Below are 25,255 nucleotides of genomic sequence, written 5' to 3' on the forward strand. Positions count from 1 at the left end.
AAAACAAACCAGAGAATAGAGTTGTACACTTCCAGGAAGGTTGCACCCAGTGGCTTCAAGGACTGTGTCTATCACCATAAGACATCCATCACAGATGACCACAATATCTGCCACAAGTGTCTGGGACTTGACTACAACTCTGCCAACTGCTATGATTGCGGAACAGGGCACTGAAGATGGAAAAGCGCCACAGGTCAATCAGTATTATTTATTTATTTATTTATTTGGAGGTTTTTATATACCGATATCCGTTTGCACATCGTATCGGTTTACACAGAACTAAGAGAGCGACACCAGGTAACAAGGTGAGGCTTTTACAAGGAACATGGAACAGCAAACTTTTACAAGGAACATGGAACAACAACTGGTAGCAAAAGCTTAAATAAGGAACCTGGTATAAAATTGATTATATAAGGAGGCGGTATTTACATTTTGAAGAGTAGTGGCAGAAAGAAAAAGGATTGATTAACTGTATAAATAATAGAGGCAAAAGCAGATAGTAAGGGTAGAAATGGACAAGAGGAAGAGCATATCAATATCATGGTAATTACAGTTCTGAGTATTTACAGTTATCAGCGGGAGGAATTTGCGAGAAATGCTTGCAAAAATAGCCAGGTTTTCAGGTTTTTTTTTTAATTTGGGGGTGGAAGTTTCAGTTTGTAGTTCCAGGGGCATGGAGTTCCAATGAGTGGGACCTGCGAAAGAGAAGGAGTTGTTCCTTCTCTCAGAGCAAGACCTCTTGGACTCCCTCCATGCTGAGTTATTTATTTATTTATTTATTTTTAATTTTTATATACCGGAATTCCTGTATGCAATACAAATCAGTCCGGTTTACAAGTAACGAAAAGGTTGCCCTGGTCTGGGAGGTTAGACTGGGGTTTTTTACATAGAACATAGAACAATAACAATAATCAACTATTGAACATTATTATTAGTTATTATTATTATTATTATTATTATTATTATTAGTTATTATTATTATTAGTTAAGCAAAGGTTTCTCAAGCAGGGCTCCCTGCTTACAGCACCGGACTCTGGATCCGCCGTAGCCCTGGGGTTGATCAAGGTGTGGAAATGCTGGATGCAAGAGCTGGCATACTCCAGGGTGCACTCCCAAGCCTCATCTCCTTTTTGAGGCTTGTCATCACTGAAGAAGAAGCACCAGTCATAGTCGGTATCAGCATTACACTGATCCTTGGAGCTGTCGATGCATTGGACCTCTGTGCCATCAGTGTATTGGACCCCATTGCCTTCGATGCACTGGTCTCCAGTGCCATGGACAAACAAGTTCTCAGCACCATTGATGCACACAGAGTTATCGGCACAGAGGTCTATGGAGTGATCAATGCCATCGATGTCAACGTTGAAGTTAGTTCTGATTGGCTCTGAGGGGGATTCTTCTCAAGTGCCCTCTTCCTTTTTGACACCTTTATCACTGACTCAATTTCTTTTGCCAGATCCCAGGCCCTCCAGGGCACTGTCAGTGCTATCTATTCAGAGCACCCAGTCTTGACTGCTTCTGGAAACCCCAGATGCCATCTGATCCATCGTGCTCTTGGTCTTTATGCATCTCCTAACACAGGTTACCCAAGAGGAGGTCTCTGCCTGGAATCTAACATAAGAACATGCTATTCTGGGTCATACCAAGGGTCCATCTAGCCTAACATCCTGTTTCCAACAGTGGCCAATCCAAGCTACAAGTACCCAGCAAGTACCCAAAAACTAAGTATATCCCATGCCAGTGATGTGAGTAATAGCAGTGGTTATTTTCCAAGACAACTTGATTAATAGCAGGTAGTGGACTTCTCCTCCAAGAACTTATCCAAACCTTTTTTAAACCCAATTACACTAACTAACCACATTCCCTGGCAACACATCCCAGAGTTTAATTGTGCGTTGAGTGAAAAATAATTTTCTCCGATTAGTTTTAAATGAGCTACATGCTAACTTCATGGAGTGCCCCCTAGTCTTTCTACTATCCGAAAGAGTAAATAGCCGATTCACATCTACCCGTTCTAGACCTCTCATGATTTTAAACACCTCTATCATATCCCCCCTCAGCCGTCTCTTCTCCAAGCTGAAAAGTCCTAACCTCGTTAGTCTTTCCTCATAGGGGAGCTGTTCCATCCCCTTTATCATTTTGGTTGTCCTTCTCTGTACCTTCTCTATTGCAAATATATCTTTTTTGAGACCAGAAATGTACACAGTATTCAAGGTGCGGTCTCACCATGGAGCGATAAGGAAGCATTATGACATTTTCCGTTTTATTAACCATTCCCTTCCTAATAATTCCTAACATTCTGTTTGCTTTTTCAACTGCCGCAGCACACTGAGCCAAGGATTTCAAAGTATTATCCACTGTGACGCCTAGATCTCTTTCCTGGGAGGTAGTTCCTAATATGGAACCTAACATTGTGTAACTATAGCATGGGTTATTTTTTCCTATATGCATCACCTTGCACTTATCCACATTTAATTTCATCTGCCATTTGGATGCCCAATTTTCCAGTCTCACAAGGGCCTCCTGCAATTTATCACAATCTGTGGGGCCACAATCTGTGGGGTCGTGGGTTAGCATCCCTCCACTGTTTGTTTTGGAGGAGGGATCTACGAGGATCCCTTCTGATTTGCAGGAGCATTCCACACTGCTAGAAGATCTAACAGGGTAAGTTGATCAGCGTCACCATCCAGAGGGACAAAGACCCATTTAAGGAAGACTTTGGCCTGCTTTACATTTTTGAAACTCCTTTAGAACCAGCAGTGATCCCAGTTTACCAAATTTTGAGGGACCTGCAAATGAGAATGTGGTATAATCTGGCCTCCTGCCCTCTCTTAGCCAAGAAGTTGGATCGCAATTTCAGAATGCAGCAGGCTCCTGGTTTTGGTGTCCCAACTGCCTCACCAGCCATGGTGGTGTAGTCAGCTTTGAAGAATGCTGAGAAAGCTTGGATATTTTCTAACACGTCACCTAGTAAGGATCCCAGGTTGCTGGACAACTTTGGAAACAAAGTCTTCCAGAATTTGATGCTAAACAGCCACATTATGACCCACCAACTGTACATAGTGCAATACTTATATCACTGTATTATCAAGCTGAAGTCTCTTGTGGACTTCGTAGATAGTAAGCAGGAGGGTTATCATAGTGACATAGTAATGATGGCAGAAAAGGACCAACTGGCCCATCCAGTCTGCCCAACAAGCTTCTTATGGTAGTATCTGCCGCTCTTTGTATGTTTCTCTCAAGGGTAGAAACTGCAGCTCTGTGCAGTTATCCCTTATGACAAGGGTATTAATATTTACAGTCATCAAAACCAAGCAACTGTCAAACCCATAAATTTACTGCTAGCAACATTTTTTTTACTGGGTGAGGAGCCTTCTTGATAATTCAGACAATGCTGCTTGACATTCTTTGCTTTGGGACTTGGCCGTAGAAGCCATCCTGTGCTTTTTCCCTTATGACTGCGTATCAGTACCCCAGACCGTAAACGTCAGGGCCCATGTTGTTTGTTGTCTGTATTCAGTGCCCCTTCCCCCCCACTGATGGCAGGCACTGCTGAATGCGGAAAGCTGCAAGCAGATCTCATCCATTCAGTGTATAAGTTCTTTGACACAGCAGCAAGATCTACTGCAGCCATTGGGGCATGCTGGATAACATAATTGAGGGCTAGTAGTCTGTGGGAAGATGTTCATGACAAATTGGCCAGTGTCCCATGCTATGGGGATAATCTTTTTGGGGACAAAGAGAAACTGTTGCCCAAATTGAGGAACAGTATGTGGCTACTTAGTCCGTGTCAGCAGGAGCCGAGTAGCCCTTGTCCTCTAGATGTCTACTTATTTTGCCTTTAAGTGATCCTTCTTCCAGAGACGCCCCTTCTGCCAGTTTCAGAGATATCGCAACACATCTGTCGTCCCTCAACATCAGCTACAAGTCCGCGGATGCCTACATGAGAAATGTCCGCCTAAGATGCTGCAACAACCTCAGCCCAACCAGGGCCAAGTTTTTGACAGACTTCAGCCACCAATGGAGTGAAGTTTTCACCTCCAGAGTTACCATTATGATAAAGACTGGCGCAGTTGATCCCACTGAGAACAAAGGACCCAGTGGAGAGCTCTCATATTCAGGCATGTCATGGGGACTACACGTACCGCTGCTGCCATATGCACAAGGACTACTAGAAATGTTTGGGCAAGGACCTGGTCTGGCTGTAGCAGGTTGTGGACCAGTGCTCATAGGCAGATTGCGCTTTCCATTGAGTGACGCCATCTTCTGTAGCGAGTTTATCCATGCTCTCGATGAACTTGATTCTCTGGGTAGGGTCCAGGTTCAACTTGGCAAAATTGACTATAAATTACTGAAGGAGTTGGATTGAATAGTACAAGGCGTTTAGCACCCCTGCTAAGCTCTACAGTCGACTGAGGGGCTCAGAAGGCAGCAGGTGCTCAGGAACTCTTGTGCATGCTTGTAAGTAAAACTTTTCTGAAGTAGGGAAATGGGTCTGTTTGGCCCCTTTGGATGATGTCACCCACGTGTCATGACTAATTCATCCTGCTGTCTATGGAGAACCCCATTTACAGTAAGCAAACTTGCTTTTCAGTTTTTATTTTAAATTTTATGGGAATTTCTCAGTGTTTATTATAACAAGAACAAAAACTGGACAAATCAGTAGAAAAAATAACTTGTCATTTTTCCAGATAAATATTTTTTTTTTTCTTGCAGTAATAAACACAGATAAATTCCCAGGAAAGATAAAAACTGAAAACAAGAATGCTTAGTCATTTGTGAACTAGCTCTTAAAATGTAAATTAGGTAGAATACAGTGTAAGTACAGGGACACAGCCTTACAACACAATGTTTTGGAGCGTATTAAACCAGCAGTTTATCCTGCTTGCGGAATAACTGACATTTTCAGTAAGGAGGCAGAGCTACTGTGATATTTTTTTGTAAAGGGATTCCGTTCTTGAAGAAGCATAGTTACAGCTGAATGAACTGAGAGCTGAAAAACTAACTGGCATACTCTGAATCTGCCTTTCCTGCTTGTAATGTGCTTGAGCACAAACGCTAAGGAAGAGAAAAGAGACCTAGAGCTTGGCAGACATTTTCCTCTTCTCCTAACTCAAATCATTTAGAACCATATTCTTCAGAATTCGTTTTAAACCAATGCCTTCTTTAGAAATCTGGTGCTGGAGATTCTGTTTCACCGTACTACCTCCGCTGCCGACTTGTTCCACGTGTGCCTTCCCGCTCCCCATGCACCTAATCACAAGCCCAAGGTGCGCCCAAGAGCGCCTTGACCTAAGGAGCTACGCCTCGCCTGCCACTGGACAGAGAACGTTCCCTGGCTCAGTGCCAACCCTTTGCCGCCCAGCAGCAGATTAGCCCCCAGTCTGCTCGGTTTCAGAAAACGCGGCTCTTTAAGGCAACTTTTTAGCCACAGACCTAAGCTGCCCTAGTTTTCAAGTCATGCTCACTGATCCCAAAATTGCTCCGTTAAGAGCCTGCTGGGCACACATAAGCAATCATCCCAGCATACTAAAACTGTAGCCATGTGCTTTCTTTATTGCTGTACCCTAATGTACTTCTCGGACGTACAATACCTGAACGTATTCCGCTTTGAAGTGCCCGAAAAAGCAGACAATAAATAAAATAAATGCATTTATTCGGTGTACCGATGGGGCTGAATTTTCACAACTATTTACACGCATAAAACCATGTTTTATGTGTGTAAATGTCTATTAGAAAAACATCTGGGACTCTGTGGTGTGTAAAAGTGTGTGCGTAACCCGGTTTTGTGTGAACTACGTGAGCCAGGCAGGGGTATTCCGAGGAGCATCCTGCTTGCTTTTTTAAAATACGCGTGTAAATGAAGCCACACAAGTTATGCTGTCCGAAGAGGAGGTGCTATTCCGTGCACACACTGGGTTGCTTACCCAGGAATATTCAAAGCGAACTTAGGAGAAATAACTTGCTTTGAAAATTTGGGATAGCATCTGCGCATGCTTTCCCCAAGTGTGCGCGGTTGTAAAACTATCCTCTCGATACAGCCTTGCGATGACTGCTGAACATTTGGAAAATCAGCCAGCCTACATACAGCTGAAATTCTGCGCGTAGGGTCTTTATGTGCGCACTTTTACCTGCAGTCACAAGACATGTTAGGAGCTACGTGCTTACCAGGAAGAACCTGCCCACAGAGCTTGTGTGGGGAGCATTCCTGGGCTCATTTTCAAAGTGGAACAATGCCTATACAGGCTGACTTCAAATCAGCCCCCAAATCCTTATTGGTACTTATTTCATGCTTAGCCAAGTAGAAAGCTGAAAGCCTGCCACAGCAAGTCGAGGTCATCTTTCTAAGATCTCAGATAAATAAAGACACATTTCTGCGGGTAAAACACTGTTTTGCCTGAGGAAATGGCTTTGAAAATGACCATCGTAGTGAGATGCAGTTTTTCACGAGTAGCTGTAGAAATGATAAGAAGTAATAGTGGTGGCAGCAGCGGTTGCTGCTTCTTTATGGAGTCCCCTTGTGCTGTAATCCACCTGCTTTGCTGTTTTGCAGTTAGGACTATAAATAGCACTGAGCACTTTGCAGCCTCTGGACATAGTGGGATCAATCCTGGCTGGCTAAGTAACTTAGGCCTAGATTCATCATTTTGTGTGTGAGAGAGAGAGAGTCTTTGTAGAGGCTCACAAAAACGTTAACTATTTATACCACCATAAGAGGGGCACTAGTAACTTGGGGTGAGGTGGGTTCTAGGGGAACAATTTTACATGCACAGTCATATGTATGAACAGCGCAGATACCATCAGTGAAGATTTAATGTGATTTGGAGGGATGAAATGTGAAAGAAGAGTAGATTTGTATCATGTTCTCTCTACCTAGCTTGATGCACTATCTAGCTGACTGCAATTTCCCTCTCACTCCTCCTTTCCCCTCCCCTCCCCTCTCCCTCTCTCTCTCCTCCTCTCCCCTCTCCCCCTCCCCCTCCCCCTCTCCTTCTCCTCCTCCCTCTCCCCCTCTCCTCCTCCTCCTCCCCCTCCCCCTCCCTCTCCCTCTCCCCTCTCGAAACGGGATTTGTGATAAATCCTGTTTCGGCCACAGTGCACAGCTATCATACGCATAACGACCAGAAAAAAGGTGTAGATATTTCTGGTGTTAAATCTCGCAATAGTGTGTGTTACGTTATTGCATGCAACGTTAACCAGCCCTCATTTCCATTTACTCCGCCCAAACTCCTCCCACTTGAATAAAAATGTCAAATTTGCATAGGCATTTCGCAATGCAGTGTTTATCACATGTGTTATGGCATTATCGCAGGTGTAAGGCCCTAATGCCAGCGATAACACCCTAACACATTTTGATAAATGACCCCCTTAGCCGGATAACAGTTGGCTAAGTTACAAGGATATTCAGTGGCAAGGCTATGCCACTGAATATCTGCGTAGATATTGCAACTTAGTCGGATAATTTATATCCATCTAAGTTTAGACTTACTATCGAGCAGGTCTATCAAATGGACAACTTATCTGGCAATGTTGCAATATATGCGCAGATATTCAGTGGCATAGCCTTGATCCCACTATGTCCAGAGGCTGTAAAGTGCTCAGTGCAAAATAGTGAAGCAGGAAGATTACAGCAAAAGGGGGCTCAATAAAGAAAGATTGTTATCAGTTAGGCTATTAATAAATCATTTTAAATAAATAAATAAATAAATAAATAAATAAATAAATGATCACTCTTGCTACTTAGCTGCATAAGTTATCCGGCTTAGTAGCGCCACCTGATCACACTGCCCACTCACAAATCTTTCCACCTAAGCGGTAGCCAGATAAGTGACTTATCCGGCTATCTAGTGGCCGCTGAACTTAAGCAGATATTCAGCAGCTGCTAGATAGCCGGATAAGTCCAACTTATCTGGCTAGCTGCTAGCTGAATATTGGGCCCAGTGAGTGCAGCATATTTTATATCCAGAACTAGCCGTTAAGCCCGTAACAAAGGGCTACATTTAAAATTTTTTTTTGGTCCATTTCCTTTTCACTCCCTCCCCCTCATCTCCCCCCTCTAGTCTCCCTCCCCTCCCCTTCACTCTCTCCTCCCTCTCTCTCTCTCCTCCCCCCACCTCCCTCTCTCTCTCCTCCCTCTCACCTCCCCCCACCTCCCTCTCTCCCCATCTCACCTCCCTCTCTCCTCCCCCCACCTCCCTCTCTCCTCCCCCCACCTCCCTCTCTCTCTCCTCCCACCTCCCTCTCTCTCTCCTCCCCCCACCTCACTCTCTCCCCCACCTCCCTCTCTCTCTCTCCTCCCTCCCTCTCTCTCTCTCCCTCCCCCCCCCTCCCTCTCACTCTCTCCCCACCTCCCTCTCACCACTTCCCTCCTCCCTCTCACCTCCCCACCCCACTCTCTCCTCCCTCCCTCCACCTCCCTCTCTCTCACCTCCCTCCCCTCACAGCTCATCCACAGCCGGCAGACAGGGGCGTGTCCCTCCCTCGCGCGTGTCGCCGGAGCTACTGCTCCTCCCGCTCCTGCTCGCCGCCGCTCCTAAGGAGCCAGCGCCATTTTTTTTTTCTGACATGCTGCGCTCTGGCCGATGTGCGCGCATGCGCGGTAGAGCTGCTCTCTACTGCGCATTTGCGGCACGTCGGTCCGGGCTCCCTTATAGGTATGATGGCATTTGGCTTGGTCTGGATAGTGTCAAGCTGGATAAACTATGGCCTATGAGACATTGCCTATGGCGGTGAGAAACTCTAAATTGATTCTTCACCTATATATCACTAGATAATACAAGAAAAACGATGCCATTGCTGGAAAATTGCAGGTTGTGGAGGTGTTGTATTGCCAAATTATTCAGATTTTAATTTGGCAGTTAGCCCTTCTTTGCCATTGTCTCTGACTGAAAAGGAAAAAGGGCCTCATTTCTTAAGATTCTTAAATTCTTCATAAAATAGTACATGTGTTTGTAACTCCTGTCCTGTAACCTCACCACAGAGGAGGAGAACTGGCCAACGCATCTCAGCTCTGGGTTTGTTTTCAAGCTGGGGGCGTGGAAACTTTATTTTAGATTTTTTTTAAATTTAGATTTTTATATTCTGCTTTTTGCATTTTTTTTCAGCACTTCAAAGCAGATTATTTATTTGAATATTTTTTATTTATTTATTTTATTTATTTAACAGCTTTTAATATACCGGTGTTCGTAGGGCACATCACGCCGGTTTACAGTAAAACTTGAGAAAGGAGGAAAAAGTTACATTAAAACAGGGAGCGGGTGATGGAAACAGGTGAGAAAGAGGGGCGGGATGGGGTGGATAGGCAGAGGAGGAAGGGGTAGCAGCTAAGAGGATAGAGGGTTACAATTAACTTATAACTTAGGAAACAGTTAACTTAAAATTGTAAACATACAACTTATTTACAGCAGGGTATAGGTTACAATTAACTTATGGCAAGAATATTCGTGTAGCAAGTTTGAGGGGTGTCAAAGGGAGGGTGTCGGTAATGCGAGGGTGGGTCGAAGCGTTGGGGGGGAGGTGCCTATGGGGGGTTGGTTTCAGGGTAATCCTGTCTGAAGAGCCAGGTTTTGATGCCTTTTTTGAATTTGGGCAGGGAGGGCTCAAGTCGAAGGTGGGTGGGGAGAGAGTTCCAGAGGGCAGGGCCTGCGATGGTGAATGCTCTTTCCCTGGTGGAGGAGAGGTGCGCTGTTTTGAGGGGTGGGGTGTGTAGGGTACCTGCAAGGGTGGATCTTGTGGGGCGATGGGAACAGTGAAAGTGGGGCATTTCTTTAAGCCAGGGGGAGTTGCTTTTGTAGAGAATGTTGTGAAGAATGGTGAGGGTTTTATACTGGGTGCGGAACGGGATGGGTAGCCAATGGAGATCTATAAGTGTGGGTGTAATATGTTCTCTTTTGCGTGTGTTGGTTAGAATTCTTGCCATGGAGTTCTGTAATGTTTGCAGAGGTTTGATGGTGGAGTATGGGAGGCCTAGCAGCAGGGCGTTGCAGTAGTCCACTTTGGAAAAAATGGTGGACTGCAGGACTAGACGGAAGTCTTGTGTGTGGAGTAGTGGCTTCAGTTTTTTGAGGATTTGGAGTTTGTAGAAACCCGCTTTAAGTAGAGATTTGATGTGTGGCTTGAAGTTGAGGTGCTGGTCAAGTGATTTATCCTATCCTTATGAAACTGCTCAGGGTGGGTTACAGTAGAAACCTAAACATTACAGCAGATAAGCAACAAACAAAACATACAATAAAATATTAAAAACAGTATCATTAATGCAATATATAATAGTAGTGTTTTGTTTTTTGTTTTGTTTTTTTTTAGCAAGGATAGCATCACCAGAAAACTTCCCCTAACCTGGGTTAAATAAAATGTTTTCAAAGTCCTTCTAAAAGATAATAGCTCCACCAACAAATACATGGATTGTGACAACTTATTCTACCCCCCAAGGGGATTGCATGCATATGTTTGCTTTGAAGATTAGCAGGTGTATGCCGAATCCTGCTCAGCATACTTGCACCCATTTACGGCTGCTTGGGAGCAGGTGCAAATGTGTATGAATGCATTTAGCTGTGTACCTCCGAAAATCAAAGGTGTGAGTGCCAGTGGTTTCCCTGCCCTGGGGAATGCTGCTTTCAAGTACATGGAAAAATGCGCACGGCATCGCTTCTGCATGCAGCACCCAGGGCAAGTTTCGAAAAGCCCATTAATGTGCTTAAAAGCTTTGGAAAATCAGGCCCTTTATTAATAAAGGATGGCAACAGTAAATGTGTGATGTGCATGTGCTCCTTATGCACATCCAGCACCACTAAAGAAACTGTATCTGACTATATTCCAGATTTAATTGATTCTCTTCCCTCCTTTCTCCTCCTCCCAACTTCCCTGTCCCCCGCCACTTTAGTTTACTGAATTACCAATCTCATAACTCAATAATCTTTCTAATTTACTGGACTGGGGCTGTTGTGTGTCTGTTTGGACTCTCGCGTTTTTCTGTCCTTATTGATCACTCTTTAAGGATAGTTGATCACCTCGCTCCTGCTGTGGAGGAGGGTGCCTGGATATAGTCCTCCCATGCTGCTAGAAAGATTTTTTTCTTTTTCATTCAAGTGACTCTTATTTATTTAATTAAGTTGATTACTTGCCCTGCCTTTCCAGCCCTGAACAAGTTACATAATATCAAATCTGCCAAGTTCAGTGCATTTCTCCATTGCCAAAAGGAAGGTAGATTTGATTTCCTCCCGACCAATAAAATTCCCTTTTTACCTTTCAAATATGCTGTCCTAACAATCTCAGATTTTCCCTTTTAACCCTCTTAAAGACGAAGTCGTCAAAAGAAGCCCTTCTACAATGAGCTTGACTACCTGTCTTACTATTGATCACAAACATCTTCCCCAGTACTCCTGTATTTTCAAGTAAGATTTAAAAAGATGTCTCAATGTACCTCACACAGATCTGTCTGTACTCTTTGTTAACTTGTACTGTGTTTGTCTCAGAGAGACATTAGTGACTAACTTTGATATTCTCACCGAACCTTTTGAAGGTTGTGGCCCTGTAAGATTCAATTCTAGAGCCCTCTCCCATCTATCAATTAAATTGATAGATGGGAGAGGGCTCCCATTCAATGTTGTCCAAGTTCCAAATTTTCCCTGTTCTCTGTAAGACATTTGTGTTAAGTCATCCCTAAGTTCTATGTAAACCAAAGTGATTGGTAACATTGTTACCAGAACTTCGGTATATAAAAAATGTTAAATAAATAAAATAAATAAATAAATAAATTATTATGTACACTCTCCAATTCCAGTTTCCTAAGAGACTTATAAATCTCAGAGAACGAGGTTCTCTCCAACGTCTCCGTTTAAAAAAAAAAATTATGTTGTTGTAAGAGTGAATTTTCAAAAGCATATGCATGCATATGTAGACCTTTTGAAAATTACCCAGGGGAAAGAGGGAAGCTGTAATTGCAGAAATATGCACAGAAGTAATTTCACATGCACTTGAAAGGAGTGCTCCCGAGGGCAGAGTTAGGACAGGGAACCATTTACACACACTCTTTCTAAAATCAAAAGTGCCTGGACATTTCCACGTGCTCCAGTGCAGGTGTAAATATGTGCATATATGCTACGCAAGGGTTTGCTTGTACCTGCAAAATTTCAAAGTGGACTTAACAAAACTTCAGCCCTAAGCGCTGTGTTACAATATTGGGCTCTTTGTGCACAGGTCTGTAAGGATCTCTTAAATTTCATACGTGTGCAGATGATTTACAGCTATATTTTATGTTGAGAGGAAATTTGAATATCTCACTTGATTGCCTCACTATGAGTGTTCAAGTGACCAATAAGTGGATGTTGGAAAATCATCTGCTTTTGAACATAAATAAGACAGAAGCTATTTGCTTCTCTTGGGACCCTGATGACTTAGTTAAAAATAATTTACAGTCTTGTTATTTTAGGGGATACAATCCCTTTTAAAGATTCCGTGTGGAATCTGGGGTGCGTATTAGATGTTAAACTTTCTTTTAAGAACCATTTACAAAGATTTTAAAATCAGGTTATTATAAACTTAGGTTATTGGGCATCTTAAGTTTTTTCTTGATAGGCAAGATGTTCTAATAGTGATGCAAGCATTTGTATTATCAATTATCGACTACTGCCATTCTTTATTTGTTGGATTGCCAGTAGCTTCCCTTAGGGCGCTTCAGGTTTTACAGAATTCCACCACATGCCTTATTATAGGGGTGCCAGCAGTGGGATCATATGTCTCCCCGTCTTCAAGAATTGCAGTGATTACCAGTAAAATATCGTATTGATTTTAAGATTTTGGTCTTAGATTTTAAAGTGTTGAAATCTGATGGTCCATCCTATTTAGCACATTTACTGACGTATTACACTCCTGTCCGTTCTTTGCATTCTAGTAACAAGAAGCTACTGGTAATTCCAACAGCAAGGGAAATAAGATTGAACATGATGCGAGCGAGAACTTTCTCTGTGATGGGGCCTAAACTCTGGAACTCTTTGCCAGTGAGTCTATGAGCAATTGATGATATTTGCTCTTTTAGGAAACACTTAAAGGCTCATTTGTTTAAGCAGGCCTTTAACTTGTAGAAAGTGCATTGTTACTTGGTGGTTGGCAAGATATGAAGATTTTGTATTTATTTTTGTTTTTATTTTTTATTTTATTTTAATGTTATTTGTTTTAACTACTTGTATTTTATGAAGATGTAATCTACTTAATATGATTATTTCACAATAAGCGGGATATAAGTATTATCAAATAAAATAAATAAATAAGTGTAAACTCTAGCCTGTGGGCTGACCCCTCCTCCCTCTGTCCTTGACAGACAGTGCTAGAGGAAATTATCATTTGTTTTACTTTATATACAATCCAATAAATTCACAACCGTTTGTCTCAAAATCATGTTATTGTAAGGCATTTAGATTTACCCCTAGGAATAATACAAACAGATAACTGCATTGTCTTAGATCCCATCTGTTTGCTAAGAGAAAATTTCATTCTCCTAGGACAAATAAGATGGTAGTCCTTACATATGGGTGATATCATCTGATGGAGCCAGGCATGGAAAACGTTTGTCAAAGTTTCTAGAAGCTTCGACCAGCAGACTGAGCATGCCCAGCCTGCTACTATCTGTGCATCCATGCGAGGTCCCCCTTCAGTCTCTTCTTTTCTGCGTTGCAGTTGCCTTGCGGTCCGTGAAGCTCTTCTTTTTTCTACTTTTTCCTCGATATTCTCAAGCTTTTTGTCAATTCCTTGACAGGTCCCCCTTCGTGGTCAGTGCCGCCTTGGTACGGTAGGACTTTTTCTGCCATGTTTTCTAACTTTGCCGTTGATACCTGACTCCTCGCCTCACAGTGTCCGTCGGTCATTGACCACACGCCAGGTGTTTTTCAAGGCATCGTTTTTTCTTCGGTGCGCCCAATGCCCGTGGACCATGTCCATCTGCATGAGGTTTGCATCCTCTGCCTGGGGGCCTTGCACGATGTCTGGGGGTGCCGTCTGTACGACCAGATGACATCCAAAGGGCGTCGGGCGCGCCACGATAAAATGGAGAAACTTTTTGGGACCTTGAAGTCCTCTACGCCTGCATCGGTCCCTTAGACGCCGAAAGATCGCGGGGAGGGGGAGGGGGAGGGGGAGAGGGGGATCGATCCTCAATGATCTCCCCCGCTCTCCCTGGCATCGGGATCATTGGCTACCTTGGCACCAGGGAAAGACCGGACCAAGCACCGGAAATGATCCTGCAAGCATTGACACCAGTCATTGTAGGTGCACGATTCTGGTTTCGGTTCTGGAGCGGTATTGGTGGCTGCCGAGCCGCCATCAAAGCGGCACCAGCCATTGGAGGCCCCATCCTCTGGTGCTCCCAGTAGCCTGAGGCGTTCCCCACTGACGGTGCAGGGCACCTCGGAGACCCGAGGAAGAGCCATAGATGCCTCGTCCCCCTCCATCAGTCCTAGCCACCATAGACTTTCAGGAGGAGATGGACCGCAGGGTACAGTCGGCAGTACTCAAAGCGCTGCAAAGCGTTGAACCTCCAGTGCCACTGGCCCCCATACCAGTGCCCGAGCCTCCGCCATCGATGCTAGCACCATTGCTGGACTGTCTGGGTGTCCTTCTGGGTGCCCTACCGATGCAGCCGGTGCTCGAGGGGCCTTCGATGCCCCATCAGCCACCAATACCCTCCACTGGTGTGATCCCAATTCTTGGGTCCTCCAAAGAGGAAGATACGGCCGGTACCATGTTCCTTTGCCCACGATTCCCCAAGCCTTTGCCAGATCCCTCCAGCTTGCTGCGGCCTCTGATTCCCTCCATGCTGGGGGAACTTTCGATGCTGCTGGTGCCCTCAAGGCTTCCGAAGCCTTTGGAGCCCAGGGCTGCTGCCCCTCATGGACCTCACCCACGACCTGCTGGTCCCAGTGAGGAGGAAGGGCCCTATGACCCCTGGGGTGACGACTCCACAGACTCATCCTCGGACTATTCTGAGGACCCCTTCCGGAGGAGCGATGCTGGTCACCACCTGAGGACTTGTCCTTTGCGGGTTTTGTCAGGGTGATGGCTGAGGCCATTCCCTTTCAGCTCTGTATGGAGGAGGATATGCGTCATAAGATGCTGGAAGTTCTCCAGTTCATCGACGCTCCAAAGGAAATCGTGGCGGTTCCGATCCACGATATTTTCAAAGAACTCCTCCTCCGCATGTGGGAGCACCCCATTTCTGTCTTCCCTGTTAACAAGGCCAATGCCACCTACTTGGTGCAACAGGCCGTGGGGTTTGATAGGAGGCAGCTCTCCCACCAGTTGGTGGTCATGGAGTCCACTTTAAAAAAGGCCTGGCACTCCCATACCCATGCCTCCACTCCTCTGGGACGCAAGCTTAGGGAGCTGGATGCCCTGGGAAGGAAAATCTTCCAAGGCGCCATGTTGTTTGCCCTCATCGCTGCCTACCAACTTTATATGACCCAGTACAACCGCAATCTCTGGAAATGAGTCCAAGATTTCATGGCGAGTCTTTCCCAGCAACAGCAGGAAGTCCTTTCTGTCATTGCCTCGCTGGGTCTGGAGGCGGGAAAAACACCTTGTGTTTTTGAGACGGCAGCCTACTTAGCCGCAGTGGGCATCAACGCCAGGAGAATGGCTTGGCTCTGGGCCTCTGATCTCTGGCTGGAGGTCCAGGACAGGTTTACCAACCTCCCCTGCACAGGTGAGAACCTGTTCTGGGATAAGGCCTGGGATGTGGTGGCGCAATTGAAGGACCATCATGATACCCTTCGGCAGCCGTCCGCTAGTGCCTCGGAAGGCCCGTCCTCGGCCAAGAAATCCTCCAGGCAGGGTTCTCAAAAACCCTTTTATCAGCAGAGGAAATATTATCCTCCGGCCGCTCGGACTCGTCCGCCTCACACCTGTTCCAGGGGTCGTTCCCGCCAACAGCGGGCCCCTAGACCCCAACCGTCCCCCCAGCAAGCTGCAGCCATGGGCGTTTGACTGGCGGCAAGGGAGCGTTAAGTCAGCTGGCTGTACCCCTGTTGTCAGATCCCCCAGTCGGAGGCAGGCTCCTCAGCTTCGCCTGTCACTGGGAAGAGATAACATTGGACCACTGGGTCCTCTGCATCGTTCTCCAGCGGTACAGTCTGCACTTCAGCCAGCTCCCAGAGACCTCTCCCCCATGTCCATTGTGGGATTCATCCGCCCATTTGGTCATCCTTCAAACGGAACTCTCCGCCCTCCTTGCAGTGGGCGCAGTGGAACCGGACCTTTGCCATCAGTGGGGCCAAGGGTTCTATTCGAGGTACTTTCTCATTCCGAAAAAGAATGGCAGCTTGCGCCCCATTCTCGACCTCAGGGCATTGAACAAGTTTCTTGTAAGGGAAAAGTTCAAGATGCTCTCTCTGGGCACGCTGATCCTGCTCCTTCAAAGAGGAGACTGGCTTTGCTCCCTCGATCTCAAGGAGGCGTTTGCACACATTGTGATTGTCCCCAACCACCGGAAGTACCTCTGTTTCGTGGTGGGGAGTGCACATTACCAGTACAAAGTGCTGCCCTTTGGGCTGGCATCGCCCTCCTGTGTCTTCACCAAATAAATGCTTAGCGGTGGTGGCTGCCTACCTCAGGCATCGCTTGGTCCATGTATTTCCATACCTGAATGACTGGCTGGTCAGGAGTGAGACTCGCTCCGGAGCCTTGAAAGCTCTGGCCTTGATGGTGCAGACCCTACAGATGGTGGGGTTTATTATAAAATTCCCCAAGTTGCACCTCTGTCCGTCCACTCAGCTGGACTTCATCGACCCAGGCTGGACACGGCACAAGTGAAAGCTTTTCTGCCCAGGGACCAGGCGATCGCCCTCACCTCACTGGCTATGCTCGTCCATGACAGCCAGAGGGTGCCAGCTCGCCTTCTGCTCTGCCTACTGGGCCATATGGCAGCCTGCTTCCAAGTGACTTCCTTTGGCCTGCCTCTGCATGAGGAGACCCCAGTGGGGCTTGTGGTCCTAGTGGCAACAGGCACCTCAGGATCTAGAGGCTCCAGTCACTGTAACGGACCCTCTAAGAATATCTCTGGCCTGGTGGGAAGACCTTTCTAACCTGGAACGAGAACTTCCCTTTCAGCCCGTTCTGCCTCAGGTGACTCTTATCAGTGATGCTTCCACCCAAGGATGGGGGCCCACGCGAACGGCCTCCACATGCAGGGACTCTGGACCACCACCAAAGCCTGCTGTCAGATAAACTTTCGAGAGGGCAACAAAATAGGTTAGACGCCAAGGAATTGTCCGTTTGAAAACTTTAATTGAATGGAGACGTATTCTTTATATATTGTGCCCGACTCAGGCTGAGTTTCGCCCGCACACGGGGCTGCCTCAGGGGCTAAAATCTAAATAACAAATATAATTCACAATACAGGACATACAAGAACATAATTTAAAATCATAATTAATTGTATATACATACATATATAATGGTAACATATACAGTGAGGGGCGGATTTTCAGAGCCCTGCTCGCGTAAATCCGCCCAAAACCGGGCGGATTTACGCGAACAGGGCCCTGCGCGCCGGGAAGCCTATTTTACATAGGCCTACCGGCGCGCGCAGAGCCCCGGGACTCGCGTAAGTCCCGGGGTTTTCGGAGGGGGCGTGTCGGGGGGCGGGCCCGAACCGCGCGGCGTTTTCGGGGCGTGTCGGGAGCGTTCCGGGGGCGTGGCTACGGCCCGGGGCGGCCCAGGGGCGTGGCCGCGCCCTCCGGACCCGCCCCCAGGTCGCGTCCCGGCGCGCAGGAGGCCCGCTGACGCGCGGGGATTTACGCCTCCCTCTGGGAGGCGTAAATCCCCCCGCTGCCCTCCCCTCACCTTCCCCTCCCTTCCCCTACCTAACCCACCCACCCCGGGCGGGTGGGTTAGGTAGGGGAAGGGAGGGGAAGGTGAGGGGAGGGCAAAGGAAAGTTCCCTCCGAGGCCGCTCCGATTTCGGAGCGGCCTTGGAGGGAACGGGGGTAGGCTGCGCGGCTCGGCGCGCGCCGGCTATACGAAATCGATAGCCTTGCGCGCGCCGATCCAGGATTTTAGCGGATATGCGCGGCTCCGCGCGTATCTACTAAAATCCAGCGTACTTTTGTTTGCGCCTGGAGCGCAAACAAAAGTAGGCTATTCGCGCTCGTTTTAAAATCCGCCCCTGAGACAACTTCCTTGAATCACATACATCTGCAACATGTAGTGGAAAAGCATAAATCAAAGAGCAAAGAGGTGGCATGATATATGATTTTACCTGTATGCAGTATAGCTTTTCATGTGTATGAGTTTGATCTCACACCGAACTTGTCTGCTGGTCTGTAAAAGTGTGCATGTCAAAAATAAAAAGCAGTATTTAAGAGGCTGATATGTACGGAGTAGGAGAGAGATCTTGGGGTGATAGTACCTGATGATTTGAAGGTAGTGAAGCAATGTAACAAGACAGTGACTCAGACCAGAGCAATGCTGGGCTGCATAGATAAGAGGCCTCACCTGGATTACTCTGTTCTGTTCTTGAGCCCGGATCTCAAGAAAGATGAGGTCTAGAGAAAGGCAACCAAAATGGTGCAGGGTCTGCACCGAAAGATATATGAGATGAAACTTGAGGACCTAAATATGTATGCCCTATAGGAGAGGAGGGATGGGGAGATTTGATACATTCCTGAAGGGTATTAATAATGTTCAAGAATCAAACCTTTTCCAATGGAAAGCAAGCTATAGAACTAGAGGTCATGACATAAAACTCCAAGGATGCAGACTCAGAAACGACATTAGGAAATATTTTTTCATGGATAGGGTGGTAGATACCTGGAATGCCCTTCCGGCAGAGATGGTGAAGACAAGAACAGCATCAGAATACAAAAAGGTGTGGGATAAATGCAGAGGATCCCTAATGGCTACAGCATGGAAATGAAGAGACAGGGTAACCTGCTGTAACTTTTGGAATAATATTTCTGTATGGGGGTAACCTGCTCAGAGCGGCAGCTGTAACCCGAAACAGAAAGTATGGGGATAACCTGCATGGAGCAGCAGTAAGAACCCTACACACTTTGATCTTTATCTGCTGTCATTTACTATGTTACTATCTTGCAGGGTTTCATGTCAGTTCTTCTTTTTTATTTTTGTTTGACATTGCTTCTCACTTTTTTGCTTCAGATTTGGCAGGTTCTGGAAAGCTAGAACTGGAGGAGCAGGAACTATCTACATACTTATATAATGTAGAAATTAAACTAATTAACTTTATGGTTTCTGTTATTTCAGAGCCCGTGTCACTTTCTTGTAGAAACAATTACTATTTTCAGCAATCTGATCATTCTGTTTCATTTATGTTTGCTTTAATTTTATAGAGCCTTATATTAAAGTGCCAAAAAAGGTCCAATAATTGGAGAGGTTAATGACAATCACATTGACCAAACAAGAACTAATTCAAATACTGGCTGTGATGTGTATAGAAGTATAGTATTAATTTTGATTAATACTGATTTGCGTGCATGGGCAATGATTCTTGCTGCCGCAGAACGCGGCAGCAAGAATCATCGCCCATGCACACAAATCAGACCACATCACCCCCATCCTTAAAGACCTACACTGGCTCCCCGTTCCCTCCCGTATCCTTCACAAAACACTGACCATCATTCACAAATCCATCTATTCACATAACTCTAACTGGCTAGGTGAACCTTTCACTCTCGCTCAACCTAGCCGCCCCACTCGAACCAATCGTTTGGGTATGCTCCAAATACCCTCCCTCAAAAAAGCACACCTTTCCTCTACAAGAGACAGAGCCTTGTCTATTGCAGGCCCCACCTGTTGGAACAAACTACCTCCAAACCTCAGTCTTGAGCCCTGCCCCAAAAATTTCAAAAAAAAATTAAAGACCTGGCTATTTAAACAGGCATACCCAGAATAGGACCCACTCTAGCCTCTCTCTCCCCGCCCCCCTTCTGCTTTGACTCGGATATGATCACCTTGCCTTGCCTTGTCTACCTATCTGTAAGGCACTCTCAGTTTACTATTTAACTATTTAATTACCTTGCATTTGTTGTTGACCTCATTGTTATGCATTAGTTGTTAACTTTAACCTCTCTCTGCCTCACCCCCCTAGTTATCTTCCCTCCCTGTCCCAGTTTCCCCCCTACCCTGTTCGATGTAATTTCTATCTTTTGTTTGATGTAAACCGATATGATGTTCACACTAATACCGGTATAGAAATGTTGTTAAATAAATAAAATAAATAAAATAAATTTATATTATAATGGTGCCATCATAATTAGGAGAAATGCATGAGAAAGAATCTGTGCCCTTATTTCCACATTCTAATCATCGGCACCACACATCATTTGCATATAGCACATTTTTAAATAATGATTTTTTGCAATAAAATTCGAGAAATGCCAAAAACTGAGACTCTGAAAGCTTATCTCAGACTGGTTGGCGTGCTCATTCAAATCTTCTGTCTCATGTCTTGTCCTTGAACCATGTTTTGAAGGAAAACCTTCCGCTTCAGGGAAATACCACACCAGCACTCGGCTCACTAAAGTGCTGACTTTACTGAAACAACAGAGCAAACGAGAGCATTAATTACCTCTCCCTTTTATACTGCAAGATGGATGATCCTAATACCCAACCGGAAGACCATGTCTGGATGGGATATGAACAAGATATGAAACGCAAGATTTGAACAAACACTCCAACCAGTCGGAAATAAATTTTCAGAGTCTCACTTTTTGACGATTCTCCTCAAATTTTGGCAAGACAGAATTATTAAAAAATGTGCCACATGCAAATGACTTATGGTGCCTATGATTAGAATGTGGAGAAAAGGGAAAGCTTCTTTCCTCTTTGTCCACCAGACCAGTCTTCACAGTGGGCTTTGTCCTCATACTAGCAGACAGAGGCAGATTCTTGACGTCTCCTCTGTTGTTCTTTCCTATATAGGCTGGTGAGAGTCAGTAGTTCTCATGGTAGGTGGAGCTGGTCTAGCAGGAAGCGGAGGAAGTGGCGAAGGGCAATAGCATCTCTGAGGTCATTTTCCCTAGGGATAATCAGGGCCAGGTTGGGGGCCCCGCCACAGCCCTTCTAGGGTTGCTTTTCCTTCCCCAGGGGTGATCAAACCAGAGGCCTTGTATTTCCCCTCAGATTCGCAGAGCTGCATACAAAACAAAAAGGAGAGAGAAGCAGCAGCGGTAAATAGGTGGGAAGTGAACCACAAGACCCGACCCAAATGCCCACTCCCCGAAGCGGCAAGAGCAGGATGGATCGAAGTAGGAAGTGCCTGAGCTGTGGGGCTTGGTGCATCCTGAGCATCATGGGCTCTTTTTGCTGCAACTGTGACATCCCGAAGAAGGAATCCATGGTGAGGGGAGGGGAGGGGGAGGGGTGAAGGCCCTTTGGAACAGCGCAGCACATTGGGTCTGGCATTCCCTGCGATTCTAGAATAGGAAAACTCCTCTGATAAATTCCCCAGTCAGTCCTTTGGGTCGGAAGATGGAGAAGGGGCCAGGAGTAGGGAGTTGCCCTGGGGGGATGAGAGTGAATTCTCCACAGAGTTTGTGCTGATAATGAACAAAGCATACTGCCAGATGAAGGGCAAGGCTGCCTAGATAGGGAGGTCCCACTGCAGGTTCCGCCATGGCAAGAGCCTCTGTAGAAAAAAGCGGAAGCTAAATATTGAAGATGGGGGGGGGGGGCACTCTGAGGGAAATATAAGAGCCTCAGAGACAGTAAGAGTCTCATCCCAGGAAGACTCCCAAGAAGGGGGAGGCACGAGGGGCTGACTTGGAGAAATCAGCAGTGAGACTATTCAGGGCGGAGTTGCGAGGGGGCCTTCGTTGCCAAGGTCTCACAAGTCTTAAGACTAGCAGAGGAGCATCCTAAGGAGGCAAAGCCTATGGGCAACCCTATCCTTACAGGGATTAGGAAGCCAATCCATTCCGCAATCCAGGATATTAGAACAGTGGAATGGGCCCTCCCCAGAGTCAAGATGAAGAAGCAGGAAAAGTATGGAAAAGTTGTACGTGAGAAACAGGCAGGGAAAGATAAGTTTCGGTCCCTGTATAAAGTGGGTGTGGCTGTCTTGGCAATCTCAAGGAAGACAACCATCTCGGTCGAGAGGATAGAAAAATAGAAATGCTCCTCAAAAGAAAACTTGAGCTGGCTAGTTCAGTATTGCAGACAGCAGTTTTGTGGGGGGTATGCGGCAAGGGCATTGCTTTGTGTAGTGCCGCAGGGCCCACGAGGAGGAAATGGAGAGAGCCCAGCCCAGTAGTGCGGAAGTCGCAGACAGAATCACTAGGCAGTATGTGTAGCCGTCGCATTGTGTGATTTAATAAGAATAGCAGCAAAGCAAGCAGCAACAGGCGTGATAGCCAGGAGGATGCTCTGGTTAAAGGACTGGGCAGTGGACTTGGCCTCAAAGGCAAAAGTGAGCAAGCTTCTGTTCAAAAGAAAGCTACTCTTTGGAGATGATCTGAGAAAATTAGCGCAAGTCTTAGGGGAGGCCAAGCCGCAAAGGAGGACAGGAACAGAAAAGCACAGAAAGGAGGGGTCTTGGGAGGCAGTGGTCCAAGGATAACCATCAGTAGAGATGGTCGAGCCCCCAGAGCAGTGAAGAGGGCAGATCGGCAGCAAGGAGCTAGACGTGGTACCAGAGACACGAGTATTAGAAACCAAAACCCCAGTGACGGCGACGGTACGCCGGCCACTCAGCACCCCCACCAGTGGAAGGACTTTCAGGAGTGGACCAGAGACCAGTGGGTTCTCGACTTCATTAAAAGGGGGCTATTACCCAGAGCTAAAGCGTCCAATGGAAGAGAAATTCATCCCCTCACCATGCAGGAGACAATCAGCAGGTTCCTCCCAGGAGCTGTTCCCCAGACGGCTGCTAAACCATGGGAAGTACTGCGAGTTAGTACGTTGCCCTCCTTGATGTTAGTTTCAGAAGGGCCAGCTCTGGGCAAATGAAGTTAATGTATAAGAGCAATTTCGAAAGACTTGCTTGTAAAAGCCAAGTTCCAAAGCACTCTTACTGGCATTGTAAAATTGGGCGTGTGAAGCTTGAAATGTTTGCCCCCATATTACTCTACTACAGTTATCTCCGCTGGATGTCATGCAGTACAACTTTAGAATGACTCGCAGACCTTGAGTGACATTTCGTAAGCTTCATTTTTCAAATTTCTGTTAACCTAAACATTCCCTTAATAGTAAAGTAAATCTGTGTCAAGGTTTCATGCTTTTATTATTTCCTGTGTAAGTTGTGAGCTTGAGGTTTCTTTGCATGGAACTCAAAATGTGTTTATGTGTCTTTATTTACAGCTCTGGTCAAGACATCCAGGGAACAAGTGTGGTTGCAAATCTCCCGGTTCTGATACGACAAAATCCTGTGGAAACGCTTCGGAGGGTTGTGCCAAAAATCAGAGTAAGTTTATATAGGATAGAGTTTTGGAATTCATACTTTCTATATGCAATGCATATTTTCTTTTGATTTTTTTTTTTTTTATCTCCTAGCAACCTCAGCAGATTCTGACGTCCTTGCCCCTACCCTGGCTGTCATGTTTGGGCAGCCAGGAACTCCTTACCAGCCCGCAGGCAGCAGAGGCATCTTTAGTGCTGCTGGTTGGCCAATAGTGGTCTACACGGCAGTGACAGTCTTCGTCCCTTGCTTCCTGGGCTTGAGCAGGCCACTTTTGCAGCACATCCTGGCTCAACAAGTCCCATCAGACAGGATGCAAACCTGGACGCGCCTCCCCACCCCTCCCCCCATGCACGCACAGAGTGCGCTGGCCTGAGCTACAGTGCCAGGCCCTATGTACATTTACAGTTAGAGCCTAACTTTCAAAATTGTCCAAGGTACACGCTACTTACATGTGTACATGCAAAACCCCTCCATAACTCTTTGAAAGAAACCTCGAGGTTTCCCATAGCTTCGCGGGTAAATGTTAACAGGGAAAAAAGGGGCAATACGGCAGCGTTTTGGGATTGAAATACGTGGTATTTTGTAAACTGCAGATTCCAGCACAGTGTATAAAATATTTGCATAAATCTCCACACTCCACTTATATGCACAAATGGAATACTGCAGAGAGTTGTCAAATTTGGGCTCCCAGGCTGCCCTGCTTCTTACATACAGAGGAAAATAAGTGTTAAAAATAACAAGAAGCAAAATGTTCTGTCCCTCTGTCTATTTGAAGTAAATGTCAATCATGACCCTTTGGCAACGCATACTTATATAGTCTGAGAAGACCCCACGCTGGTCAGAGGCACAGGGTATCAGGGTGGAGACAAAATGCAGAGAACACAATGATCAAGAGATCAAAATACACAGATTCCTTCACAGGACACAATTTTAAGGCACCTGGATGCGATAACAGTTTCCTGTGTGCCATTTCATGTAAAATCTGAATAATAAATATTTCAACTTTAGACCTCTAATTTAATTGTAGATTTATGCTCAAGCTTTGATAATGAGCATGCTTTGTTTTTTATTATTTCAAGGCTTCAAATGGATTAAGAATTACTGCTCTTAGGCTGAATATTCAAACACATAGGTAGATTTATGAAGCAGCGATAGGACTGTAACGTGCATTAAACAGCAGCAATATCGCACGATCTTTGGCCTGAAACTCAGTTCTTGCATACTTAATCCTATGTAAATAAAATAACGTGGCTGACTTAGAAATGTGTCAGCCACGTTATTTTATCTACACCTTTGCTGGAAATGCTATTCTAGCATTGGAGCACCAAGACCCTAACGTGGGGTCCTGATGCCCCCGAGGTAGAATTAAAGGGCCATGTGGCCCAACATGACTCCCTCTCACAAGTTTAAAAAAGTCGCTGGAGGTTTTACTGCTGACCCCGGAACTACCATGTGAGGTGGCCCTGCAAAAAAAAAGTTTAAAATCAGAAATAAACCACCACACAGCAACAATCCACCCCCCTGTCCAAACTCCTCCCCAATCAAGCAGATCTCCCCTCCCAGGTCCATTAGTTTTCCCCCACATTCTTGATCCCCTTTCCATATAAAGTATAAGTTGGTAAGGCCCCCCCAACTCCCAACCTCCCAAAAATTACCTGATGGGCTAGTGGCCCCCACCCTGGAAACCCACAGACCCTCCCCAACACCTCTTACCTTCAAAATAATAATTGGTGACCAGTAGGAGGACCCATGGTGTCCCCTAGCCTAAGTCTGCTCAGTGCCATTTTTGAAAACTTATGGGGGGGGGGGAGTCATATTTGGGCCACATGACCCTTTAAAGCGATGGTGGCCCTGT

At 46.0% G+C, this 25,255-nt stretch overlaps 1 protein-coding gene across 4 annotated transcripts in view; it reads left to right on the top strand.

Moving 5' to 3' along the window:
• Positions 1-25,255, top strand: part of PPP4R4 (protein phosphatase 4 regulatory subunit 4) — a 553,487-nt gene that overhangs the window by 220,548 nt on the left and 307,684 nt on the right. For all 4 annotated transcript variants that reach the window (XM_029597867.1, XM_029597868.1, XM_029597869.1 and 1 more), the window contains exon 3: positions 23,301-23,403. In XM_029597867.1, the coding sequence (XP_029453727.1) occupies positions 23,301-23,403 (103 nt within the window). The remainder of the gene's footprint in view (positions 1-23,300; positions 23,404-25,255) is intronic.

The sequence above is a fragment of the Rhinatrema bivittatum genome, chromosome 4 (assembly GCF_901001135.1).
Source record: "Rhinatrema bivittatum chromosome 4, aRhiBiv1.1, whole genome shotgun sequence".
In the NCBI taxonomy this organism is placed as follows: domain Eukaryota; kingdom Metazoa; phylum Chordata; class Amphibia; order Gymnophiona; family Rhinatrematidae; genus Rhinatrema; species Rhinatrema bivittatum.